The 12,729-nt window shown below is 44.0% G+C and overlaps 2 protein-coding genes across 2 annotated transcripts; one reads left to right on the top strand and one right to left on the bottom strand.

Moving 5' to 3' along the window:
- The first annotated feature begins 739 nt into the window (after window positions 1-739).
- LOC109476944 lies at window positions 740-3,859 on the top strand. Its single transcript, XM_019777962.1, has 4 exons — window positions 740-822; window positions 1,105-1,294; window positions 1,765-2,040; window positions 2,282-3,859. The coding sequence occupies exons 1-4, from the start codon at window positions 740-742 to the stop codon at window positions 3,857-3,859; spliced, it is 2,127 nt and encodes a 708-aa protein (XP_019633521.1).
- Window positions 3,860-4,735: 876 nt separating this feature from the next.
- Window positions 4,736-12,448, bottom strand: LOC109477441 (ATP-binding cassette sub-family D member 2-like). The gene is made up of 12 exons (XM_019778717.1): window positions 11,677-12,448; window positions 11,315-11,476; window positions 10,954-11,085; window positions 10,438-10,618; window positions 9,877-10,001; window positions 9,207-9,378; window positions 7,882-7,976; window positions 7,605-7,750; window positions 7,195-7,340; window positions 6,690-6,774; window positions 6,294-6,419; window positions 4,736-5,769 (listed from the first exon to the last, which is right to left on the bottom strand). Exons 1-12 carry the CDS (start codon window positions 12,328-12,330, stop codon window positions 5,574-5,576), a joined length of 2,220 nt encoding a protein of 739 aa, XP_019634276.1. The 5' UTR covers window positions 12,331-12,448; the 3' UTR covers window positions 4,736-5,573.
- Window positions 12,449-12,729: the final 281 nt, after the last annotated feature.

Below are 12,729 nucleotides of genomic sequence, written 5' to 3' on the forward strand. Positions count from 1 at the left end.
TCCGAGACCTTGATTCTGTACCACGGACTGCCGTGCACCATCCTCTAGAGTACGCATGACCGGTGTTACCATGGTAATAACCATGGTGTTACGTAAGAAACGCGTCTGAAGGTCTCGGACTGGAGTTTCTTTTATGATTGTTGTATGCGACGGACACCCTCACGCCAGAGGGCTACATGTAGTTCCGCCAAGAAAAGGAGGCCGGAAAATCACATTATGTCAGTGAACAGCTGTTTCCAGCCGGCTTTCGATACTAGTTTGGGTATCGTCTGCTGCCTCTTTAATTGGGATAAAACCGCGTGTAAAATGTAAATTTTGGACCAGAAAAGTATCTTTTTTTACACTTTTTTTTCATCGGAGCTGCCTGGAAAAAAAGTCAGAGTAACGGCTTATATGCTGAAATAGCATATTACTTCATGTTTCTGAAAAATGAAAAAAAAAAGTATAGGTTGTTGGGATAACTTTTTTTGCAATGTCTGATGACGCAAATGCCTTGAAATTCCATATACTTAAGGATAGAATGGTGCCGTGTCAGCGTTCTAGAACGCGTGTGTAACCTAGCAACGCTATGTACGACTAAATAAAAGTTCTACGCAGTGGGCGAATCAGCCATGCATACACGTATCACGCATCATCTCTGAGAGTCTCCATGCAAATTGTGACATCCTATGGGTGCAGTCATGAACCCAATCGGTACTGTTACATTGGTAATAAACTAGCGGGAAGAGGGGCAGCTAGGATGCCGAAACACCGTCCGACTGAGATCTCACTCATCGACAATCTTCGTCTTCTGGCGGACGATCCAAACGTGGCCAGCGTCAGGTGGGGGTGACGGTGTTTTGTTTTCGGCTTTATATGTTTCTCTTGAGCTCACTTCCAAACAAAAAAGTCACTTGTTACGCCAAAAAGTAGTTACTCAAGCGTATATTACCTGGATGTCTAGCCTTCATATCAAGTCAGTTGTCAGAAACTTTCTTCCTTATTTACGACAGGCGCTGTGCTTTGCATTCTTATGACTAAAACTACAGATAGCGTTTTGAAAAACGCCACTACATGTTGATGATGAAAACTTGTAGAGGATAAACCTGCGCGTTTCCTACTTAGATGGGGGGAAGACGACAGGGAGTTGGTGCTGCGGGAAGGCAGGTATGTCGTGGAGGTGCTGAAGAGAAGAAACCGACTGCTGCCAGTCACCGTGTTCAGCACCCTAGCGGAGAAGATGGTTCAACACGGGCTCGTCTGGACGGAGTCCCGCCTCGTGGAGGGGGACGTGGAGCACAGCTTCAAGATGGAGGTATTCATGAAGGGTCTGAGAACTGATGTAGAGCTGGCTTCTAGAGTTGTGAATCTTTTTGCTAGTTTTGTATGTCTGCTGCATGTTGCTTTCTCGCCATGATGAAATGTACAGTGCCCTGGAGTGTTATTAAAGCACATAAAAGACCAGAAAGTTTACATTTGCAAAGCAAATTCACAATGTTTACCTTCGTATATGGTCTGCTCTGCCAATTCTTACTCAACACACATTCATATACTAGTATGGTCAGACAGGAGTCTAAATGATGTAACCCAACACTAGTTACCATGGTGACAGACGTATGGTTCAGGTCACTGACCTTATTGCAAGTTATTGGTATGGAGAAGAAGAAGAGAAAACGGAGCAAAAACAATATATTTTCGTTCGGTTAACATAGAAATAGTGTTTGACTTTCAAAGACAGTTCCTCGTCATTGTAGCTAAACCATCCCTGCCCACCTTGTTTCCCAGCACACCGAGCAAGACACAGACCTAAGACGCCTTGCAACAGACATCGTCGCGTCTTCCTCCATTCCGGACGAGTCGCCAGTCGGGTCCGTGCGTCCCCCCGCTGCCTTCCTCCCGGCCAGACGCCGTGTGTCCAGCACCATGCTGGTGGACGCCACGGACTGCCGCCGCTGGACTGGTCAGATCCCGGGCACGGACTCGTCACCGGACATCTCCGACGACGAGCTGACGTCATTCCTGGGCGAGGCCCGACCAAATAGCAGTGAGGAGGAGGAAATGGTCCGTTGGATTACATTCTGTCAAAAATCTGATTCAAAATGAAAGTTAACATCATATGCATCACGAATTGTTCAAATATAGTCATAAACACTCAGACCTATCGACCTTTCTTTTGACTAGACTTTCACCCTAAATATATTTCAGGAGCAGACAGTCTCTACAGTGTGCAAATAAGTAAAACGTTAGATAATGTGATATTAGAACATATTACGAGTACCTTAATGTCATCTTGGATCTTCAGGTCATGCAGCTGGAGAGAAATCTACAAGACTACACGTCCGGTTCCTCGAGCAGCGACCTTGAGACGCTGGGGTCTCCTGAAGACGTTGGTAGCAGCGACCTGCCCGCGTTTGCGATGGAAAAATCAGACGTTGAGCAACAGGATGAGAACCGAAATATGGCGAGGGCAAAAACACACGGGGAAACCGCCCCGGGAACATGGCTGCTTTCTCCTGGGGAGGTTCTGGACAGCAGCACTGCTAAGTTTGAAGTAGGAAACGTCCCTGTGTTTGATGGAGACGAGAAAGAACAAGAGCTGTTAAGAAAGATGTTAGCGGCACACAGACAGGAAGATCTGGTGGTCTGTCCTCCTGTTGTCTGTGAGAGCACTGCGGCGATGTCTGATGTCATCACATCTATTGTGCAAGAAGAAAAAGAGATGATGATGATGTCGAGCCCCCCGGGAATCTCTTCTAGTCTTCATGGCGATACGTTAGAAGGCAGCGATGACGCCAGACTGAGAGAAGACCTGCCAATCATAATACAAGAGGCGGGGTTTTCCATTCCGGAGATGTCTTTGACTAATCTAGAGGAACAGGATCTAAGTGACCCTCAGCGGACTAAGAAACGGAAAGTGGAATCTCCATCTTTCTTAACTCAACTTCTTACCGAGCACCAGAATCTCTATCTGGGACATGAGCTCCGTCAGTCTACAAGTGCGCCAACAAGTCCACCGAATAGAGAGGAGACAGAGCGAGTTTCTCCGGGCCAGTTGTTGGAAGACCCACATCTGACAACCATATCGCCCAAGCCTGCCACTCCGGCTGATTCTACCGACAGTTTCCTGGACTTGCTGGGATACGAAGAAGATTCGCACGCTCGGAGCACGGCAGAGGACGGGACCAAGAGACGCCGGGCGGAGAACAAGGGGACCACGGTGGAACGCGTGGACCTGGTGGAAGCCCCACCCGCCACCCGTGCTTACAGCCCGTACACCGACGGTCACCAGCGGCCTCACGTGGACAGGCAGCCGGCGATTGGGTACGTACACGCTACTAAGCCCAAGCTTGTGGAAGAGCTGTTTGTAAACGCAGCAAAATTGTGGCAATGTGAAGTGCCGAGCGTTGTTACAGACATCAGTGATGTGGTGGCAGGTGACGCCGCCGACGTTTCTCCTCAGTTTTCCTTTTTCGATCAGCTTTTCTACGAGGAAATAGAAACACCGTGCCCAGCCACAACCACGGAATTTGTCCCAAGAAGCCCGTCAATCCAATCTCCTCTTGCCGTCAGAAGCAAGAGAAGTTCTCCTGACGATCACAGCAGTGAGAGAACCACAGATGTTCCCACCTCCGCCCTGCTCGCCGACATCGCGGAACTGGTGGACAACCTGACAGCTGCGGACAGTCAACCAGAACCGGACAACGTCAGGGGTACCGAAAGGCACTCACCCGTTACCATAGCAACAGCATCGGAACTGGAAGATGTGTCTCGTTGCCATGGTAACCAGGTGTGTTGGGACTTTCCTCCAGACTTCTCCACTCTCCAGGCCATCTGGATGGAGGACTGGCCCCTGGACCACCGGGCGGAGCAAACGGTTTAAACAGTTAAAACGTTTTTGGACTTTGGTGGATAAAACATTCAAATCTTAATGAGAATTTAAAGAATTAAAGGAAGAATCACTTGTGTTGAAAATGTCTGAGGGAAGTCAAAGAGATTTCCCTCAGTTTCTTCATGATATAATGAACCATATTTACTATGGTCAGTCATGTAAATTTATTGGGATGTTGTATACAGTTATAAGACATAAAGATGGGAATCTTACTGTTTCGGTCTACAGTCTTCACTGTCTTTGTCCAGTGCTTTTGATACATTTAGATGAAATAAATTAAAAGTCATTAAAGTAACTAGCAAATACAACATAAAACAAGGAAGTTACATATGTGTGGATTCAACCTTTCATGAGAAAATATTACATATTGCACTCAAAATCAAAAATACCTCAACAGCACACAACAAAGTGCATTGTCCTTACTACATTCTGGAATCTGTAGATGTAACACAGGAACACATGCACGCAAACAAATACCTAATCTGAGAAGCACAATAAGCCAGACATCAAATCAACCAATGAAATCCTCCATTTACATTACCTTATCCTGTATAATTAATTCATGAATTAACTGCATTCAAACATTTTTTTAAATCTATGCCATAAATAAATGCCAAGAGAAAAGAGATTCTTTTGTGGGGTGTAATATTTTGAAACTATCTGTACCCAAAACATGTTTGTAATCTATCAGTATAACCTGTAATAAACTCCCTAGTACAGTGCAAAACACTCTTTGCATTGTTAGTGCAGGTACACATACTACAAAATGTAGTAACATCCTTTTCCACAAAAGTGTAACTTTCTTCAACATTAGCAACAAACTCAAGATCATATTACTGTATATGGCTTATCCTTCATTAGTACTCCTTGCAGTGGACTTCAAAGTCTTTACCACACTGAAATAACTAATTTTACATTGGATATGCGGTTAAACAGCATTGAGAAGGATAAGTTGTGTACTGCCCACTGCCTACAGTAAGAATAATTGCTATAATCACATTACAGGATACTGTAGTAACTGTTTTTAAACCATTTTTACATCATCATAACTGTCAAATCCTTGTTTACCCTTGCATTTAACTAACCTTACTATTTTTCCACAAAAATTCACTTTCTCTGGAAAGATATACATGTACCTTCAGTTTCATTGGAATTCAATCATTCTTACCCGGCTATTTGCCATTATATACTAAAAAGTGACTTTTTTTCCAAAACTTCAAGTTCTGATTGTCATTCTTTGGTCAGCCACATATTGAACATGTTAGAGAACTTGTAACACTGGGCCAAAGTATGGGCATGTCCCACTGTACATAAGCCCAAACCTTCCCAGTCTCTTTTTAATGCAGCTTCTATTATATACCAACATCAGGTGGCACTCAATTAGTTTTAAAATTTAGTGAGTGAGAATTAAAGTGGTCCAATATATTTCACCTAGAACTCTATTGAAAGGACTAAGATCCCACATTCCCCAACAACAACATCCTAGACCCTTATACATGTAAAGTTTTACATGCTAATTCCATACACAAAGTACTTACCAACAAGCTTTTGGTCAGGGTTCTCTATTTCTTTTCAAGTTGAAATAACCCAAAGCCTATCATGACTTGATCCTCAAATCCTGGAACCACGTTTCAGCTAAATTTTTAGGGGTTTAAGACAAACTGGTACCTTTAGATCTAGAGTGTGGTTTCTTTAAGACTTATACCTAGTCCTTAAGAACAGAATCCTCGCCTAAGATTTCACACAGCTCGTTGAGGCGTTGTTGCATGGTGGGCACGCCGGCGAGCTGAGACTCCAGCTTCTGTTTCTCCTCGTTGAGGGACAGGCGGGTGGATGTGTCCAGCTCCTCAAACCGCCAGCCCCCCTCCCCATCAAACTGCAGCAGGTGGGTGTGGTACTTCCTGTGGGGAGGGGGAGAGAAGGAGAACAACAGAAATGTTACTGAGGCCTGGGAAAAAATTGTTGTGTTTTCTGTTTCAGTCCTGAAAAATTTAAGGTCAGTAGGTAGGGACTATCCTTTTTTTTTATATTAGACTTTGGCAATCTCTGGTGATCCAACTTGTGATCCAACTTATACAATACAGTAAAACTTGCAACAGGATACTTATATTTTCAATGTCAATGTTGGAAAACCAATCAATTGTACAATGTTATATTACTCAGGTGTCAGATCATGGAGCTAGAAAAGGTCGATCAGCTCGAAATATCTATTTCCCTTGCAAGGGTCCACCCCCCAAAAAAGGCTAGGGTTGGCAGTTTTTTCTAGCTAGGGTCGGTCGGGAAACAGGAAACACAAGATTTTTTTCCTAGGTCTAATAAGGGCTGCAACATTCATTTTTTGGACAGGTGAACATGTGCACAGAAAGTTCTGCCATCTCGTAACCGTTGAGTTGCAATGCTGACAGTGACCTGACTTTTGACCTACCAGAGTGAGGGCCTGTGGGTGATGGTGAGCAGAGCTATCCCAGCATCCTTTGCCCCCTGGAAGATCTTGCCCTCAACATCGATGCTGACGGCACTGGTGCACTCATCCAGCAGGGCAAACTTTGGCCTGGTGGTACAAGCAAACAATCACAATTACACACTTAGGAATTATCTACAACTATACCAACACAAAACAAGCTACACACCATGGACTTAATGTGCTTTGTAAGGCTGAGAATTTTTTCAAGTAAAAATATTTTGGGGCAGCCTTGTCCAATGTTTGGTTCACAAAATAAGGAATACAAATGAATTCTTTACATGAAGGAGACTTTTTGCTTAGTAAACAGGAAATGTATAGACTCTATATCTTCATTGTTGTCAGACAATTTGGTCTCACCTGTGGTAGAATATCCTGGCCATCCCCATCCTCTGCTTCTCTCCCCCAGATAACACATCCTTCCAGTCACTCACAGCACCCCAACCTGGAAAACACAACAGTCAAGTGTAATGCCTCAGGACCTCCCATCAACTTTGCTCCCAATCACTTACCAAGAAAGGTTGGTGCTAGGTTGAGAGTTGCCTAGAATGCATCTTATTCTAGCTCCAATGCTCTCCTCTGATCACAGATATGAGATTCCTATCTAGCAGTTATTCACCCAAAGAACACACACCCAATATCTGTCCTTGGTGCTGAAATGATAACCGACCAGAATAGAGCTTTTCGCGGCGCTTATGGCGAAATGGCATGTTACATAGTTACAGTGATACCCGATTTTACTTCTTCAGGACATTTTGCACAACAGGCATCCCACATTCAGACACATGAACATTTCATACTCATCATAGATAATGACTTTCCTGAGTTTGATTTGTCAAAGTTGATGAGAAACATCTGTGCGTACCCCCTTCCCTCTGCACGATGTGCTGCAGGTGTACAATCCCCAGGATCCCCATCAGGTCCTCGTCTGTCACCCCCCTGGTCCGCATGTTCTCCATCGTGTCAGGGTAGATCACCTGGTCTCGCAGGGTTCCGATTGACATGTACGGTCTGGGGGGAGAAGGAGAAGCATAAGCATAAGTAGTAAACAGTGAGCTGTTAGACTCAACTTTGAGGGATATAGACATGATGACCTTGCTTGGCTTTGGTTTGAACACAATCGTATAGTAAATGTCAGCTTCACTCTAAAGAGTGCATGACACAACTGGCATAAATGGTACACAATGTGAACACAATGTACATAAATTTAGTTTCAAGCTAAAGGGTGTATGGCACAACCAGCATAAGTAGTATCCTGTGAGCTGTTAGACTCACCTTTGTGGGATGTAGAACATCTTGTCGGGTTTTGGCTTGTACACCTTGCCCTTGTACACAGGCCACAGCCCGCCAAGGATTCGGAACAGTGAACTCTTCCCACAGCCGTTGGGACCAGTGATCAGGACATGCATACCTGGCTCCATCTGGGGAAAGTACAGGGGAAAATAAAACATTTTGTAAGATTGTTCCTTCATACTAACCCACATGCAAACTCACCCATGAAGGGGTGATGATTGGCAGGGTAAGGGTCAGAGGTTAAGGTTCAGGTACTGACCGTAAGGTTAAGGCAGGCCACAACCACGTCACCTGTGGGGGTGATGATGGGAAGGTCCTTCAGGATGATGCTGTCTCTTGTCTCTATCACCACACCTGGGGAGAAGCACAATCTTAAGTATTAGGGAAATTTACTGATTTGGTGTAACTCTTAAGAATCTAGACAGATAGCCCTGACATTGAAAGCAAAACTTGCTAAGGCAGCATGTTTCACATATAGCAAAAATTAAGCATTTGGATACAAATTATATTGTTCCTTCATTAGACCTGATAATTATGGTCCATACCAACCAACAACCATAATCAGAAAATCAGACAGACAAAACTTTCACAAGCATACAAACATACGCAACAGAAACTGAATGAACTAGAATGCAGTTATGAATGAATGAATGGTTAACTAGAGTTCCCTAATCTCATACCTTCGCCAAATGATGTTAATCTTTATGACTGACAAATTATAGATTAGATTATTCCCCCCTGATTTAAGAAATAGGAACCTAATTTTCATGATTTTATCATAATCTCATCCAAAAACTGTCTTATATTAACAAACAATGCATTCTAGCATTTCCTAATAAATTATGCAAATGAGGTCCTGATTTGAATAAATTATGTTTAATGATGTTCACCTCAACTAAACTTTCAAATACCACAAGTATGAAATTCCAGGCAGTTATCATTACATAATTATAAAACATTCTCATTAATTATGCAAATTAAGTCATTATTAACATAATCAATATGTTCCTGTGTTTCTCTCGTTGTCAATTACCAATGTCACAAGCTTCACTTGTCCTATCATGGAATGCAGCTGATTTATAGAATTTCCCTATAAATTATGTAAATTACATGCATATTTGCATAATTGTCACATGATTATATTAAACATCACGTAAGCTACCTACATACCAAAAATCACGACGATCCGTCAAACGGTTCTTGAGTTATCCCCTTTTGAATAATTTCAAGAATATATCCCTGCAGTTCCAGAGCAAGCCGCTAGGGAGCCCAAACTCACATCACTTCTTCCCCAGCACGAGAGCTACCTACCATCCAAATTTCATCACCATAGCATGTCTAGATCATGAGATATCAAAACCGGAAGTTCAGCTGCAGTACCATAACAAGCCGCTAGGGGGCCCAAAATCTAATCATTTTGAGGTCTCATCAAGACCTACCCACCTACCAAGTATCAAAATAATCAATTAAGGCCTTCTCAAGTTATCGTGTTTACAGACAGACAGACACACACACACACACATACACGAACGCCCCTGAAAACATAACCTTCTTGGCGAAGGTAATTATCAGAAAGGTACATACCCTCTATCCTGAGGGGCCCTTCAATTCGCTGTAGTCCCTTCACAGCCAGCTGTCTCTTGCCCTCCCCCTCCGTCGCTGCCACCGTTGTTCTCTGGTACCGCCCCTCCCGCATGTCCTCAAACACATCAAACATCTCCGACACTCGTGTTGTGTAGCCAGCAAGTTCCGTGATCTGTAGGAAAAAGTGAGCTTAGTTTTGAGCAGCGACACCTAACAAAACATAATGGTACTGCAAGCAAAATGTCATGAGTGTATTATTTAGGTCACTGAGTCGTGTCTCAAGTAAGCTCCTTGATCCAATAAAAATAGGTGATTTAGTATTTCTGAAACCTGTGCCCTGCAGTTAACCTCATGGTATTTTGCTTTGTTGATTTTGTTTCACTTGTGCCACGTGTTAATCTACCACACCTAAAACATTGGTGCAGTCATACAAGTCACATGTAGCTATCGAATCAAAGTCCATGATTGCACAAAGCCTCACAGCATACATGACCAGGTACCAGTAGAGATATCGCTAAGAGATCACGTGTGGCAGAACATGTAACCTTTGAACCCAGTGCTATTTGTCTGAGCAAACAGCACAGAGACTTTTGCTTGTCAGGCTCAAAAAACGTTTTTTTAAATACACTGTATTTTGCAATACTGTATGACCCAATAGACCTGAACCTACCTCCTTATAAGATGAGAATATCCTCTCCACAGCATCAGCTGAGTCAAACAGCAGCTTACGTGACGTGGTGAAATCCTGCGTACGCTCACTGATGGCCTCGTTCCTCGCTGAGTCACTTAAGCTTTCTGTGGATCAAAAGAAATTCAGATTAACGCACAACTATCTTTTACCCAGTCTTGTGATGAGTATGATTATCATTTGTTATTTGTGACCCACAGCCCCAATATAAAGCATTGAGCTGGGCTACCCTAACTTAAAGATGACAGAAAGGAATAAATTACTAGAAAGGTAACATGCAAAGCAAATGTTTACCTTCTCATACGGTCTGCTCTGTTAATTCTTACTCAAAAACATTCCCATATATAGTGACAGGAATCTAACTTCCTCCTACTATAAAATTGCAACATGTAAACCAACACCAGTTACCATGGTAACAGACGGTCTGGTTTAGGTCATTGTCTTGATCAGGTCAGTGTTTGGAATGGAAGAAGAAGAAACAGAGCAAAAACCAGATGTTTTTCTTCAGTAAACATAAATACGGATATCTTTGCATCTACCCACCTTCGTTCTGGTACGCGGACGCCGTCATGGCGGGAACAGCGACCATGAGCAGCCCGGCGGCGCTCCAGACGTACTTCATGAGAAACTGCTCCAGCATGATGTACCACAGGCGCTTCCTGAAGATCAGGTTCATCTGGTCTGCCAGTGCTCGGTAACTCTTCTGGAGCAGTGTCAACTCAACCTGTAATGATTATAGAATAAGCCTGTCATTGAAGCTGGGCGTATATGTGTACCAAGTAACCCCTCATGTTTTCATGTTGATCTTCCTAGATGTTCTTTTGGTCTGGCCTACCTAACTACAGGTACAAGATACTATGTTGCTCTTTTCAACTTCAAGGTGCCAATATCTGTATAATGATACAGACTTCCACTCAGGATCAGTATTCATTGACAGTACCAGTATATTATTTTGACCTGACCTAACTACAAGATGCTGTGGTGCACTTTTCAGGAAGTTGCAAATTGTGCATTATGATCCATACTTATATAAAGCACACAGAATTGGAGAAAGTATACCTGGTGTCCCCCATAGAAGGCGATCTCCTCTGAGTCAGTGATGATGCGTGAGTGGATGTATCTGAGGTAGCCTTTTCTGTGAGCCTCCTCTGCTACCAGCTTCCCAAACCTGGGTGACACCGCACGCAGGATCTGAAACAACAAAATATACAGGTCGTCAATCACACTGGCATCATCACACTACCATCAGATTGAAGCTCGAGCTGTCTCCTAAGCATGGATTAAATCAGCCTTCTTTCAGATTTTGTTATTTTTAATATCAAGCTTTGTTGTCCATATATTATTGAGTGTGCCATTACTTTGTGTATCACTCATGTATTTATTTATGACTTATACTTACTAGTATATATCCTTAACTCACCTGTCCTGTGAAGAATATGGTGGTCCCAGAGATCATGCTGGGTATCCTGGCACTCGCGCCCTTATCGGCAGCCATGTTGGCCAGCGCAGCGGAGATGAGAACGATATCCAGCATTGGTTTGGTGAGCTGGGAGTACAGGTGGGCCACGGACTGGGAAAACACCTAGGGTGGCAAGGTTGGTTTGTGATCAGGGTTGTTGACTTCTAATCTAAAGGTTCTAGGTTCAAATTCAACTTTGTGGGCTGGTCTTAAAGTAATGTACATAAAATCGTACTGTGTACAATGTCGTGTTGTGGAGGGAAGCAGTCAAAAGCATACTAAACAAGCAAAAAACAAACAAACAAACAAACAAACAAACAAACCGTGAGGTCCTCCGTCAGACACTGGTCAGGGTTACTGAGCCGTCCGTCCAGGTTGGTGACACGGTAGTACGTCTGTCGGTCGAAGTACAGCTTGTACGCGTGGTTGACCAGCCGGGTGCGGAAGGCAAGAGCCAGCTTGTTCTCTAAGAAGCGAAGCACACTGTTGATGAATGTGGCGGGGACGGCGATGGCAAGCCACTGGGCCAGGAGGGCGGCAAACACCCTCATGTCGCGCCGGACGATACTGCGAACTATTCTGCCGTCCAGTTTAGCAACGTAGATGGACAGAAATGTTCGGCAGACCAGCGAAAAGGAGTGTAACGTCAGGAGCCCCGCCTCCTTCGTGAAGACACTGGGAAAGATGATTTTTAACAGCCTTAGAAGCTGCTTGAAGAAGTCCTTATTGATGGTCGCCGCCCCTTTCCTATTATGACCAGTCCCCACGGGTCCGTTTGGCGACCCGGCTTCTTTGTCTTCTTCTGTCGATCTTTTCTCCTTGGAGCCGGCATTTTGCTGGGGGGTTCCGAGCTGGGAGTAGATCCGCGGGTACAGCTTCTTGAGCCCGTAAACTACAGCCAGGGCGACCACGGCTCCCTGAGCGATCTTCACACTCTTCATGCCCTTCCTATACACCTCTTTCGTCATACTTGCCATTATTTAAGCTGGAAGGGCTCAGAGATAACCAGTCACAATAAGAAATAGGCCGATCTCAGCGATCAATGTCCATCTTCGGCAGCCATGTTGGAAAATACCCGTCATGCCCTTACAGGTTACTACAGGTCACGCCAGAGCGAGGCTCGTAGAACTAGAACAGGAGGGAAAGTCAAAAGTCGTCTGACAAATACTGAGGAGTGATTTTGCCGTTTTTTTTCACGATTTCACCAAGTTTACTTGACATTTGTCAGTCTAAAGGCTTCTCATACGAGTAAGGTAACTGGAAATCTGTTCTCAACATAGTTTCTGACTGAGCATTTTCATGATAACGTCAATTGTGTTACTGAATGTCAACATGGTGTATATGTTGGGTTTACTATAGCCGCGGCGACTGTTGCA

This window comes from Branchiostoma belcheri, unplaced genomic scaffold (genome assembly GCF_001625305.1).
Source record: "Branchiostoma belcheri isolate BF01 breed outbred unplaced genomic scaffold, Haploidv18h27 scaffold4, whole genome shotgun sequence".
In the NCBI taxonomy this organism is placed as follows: domain Eukaryota; kingdom Metazoa; phylum Chordata; class Leptocardii; order Amphioxiformes; family Branchiostomatidae; genus Branchiostoma; species Branchiostoma belcheri.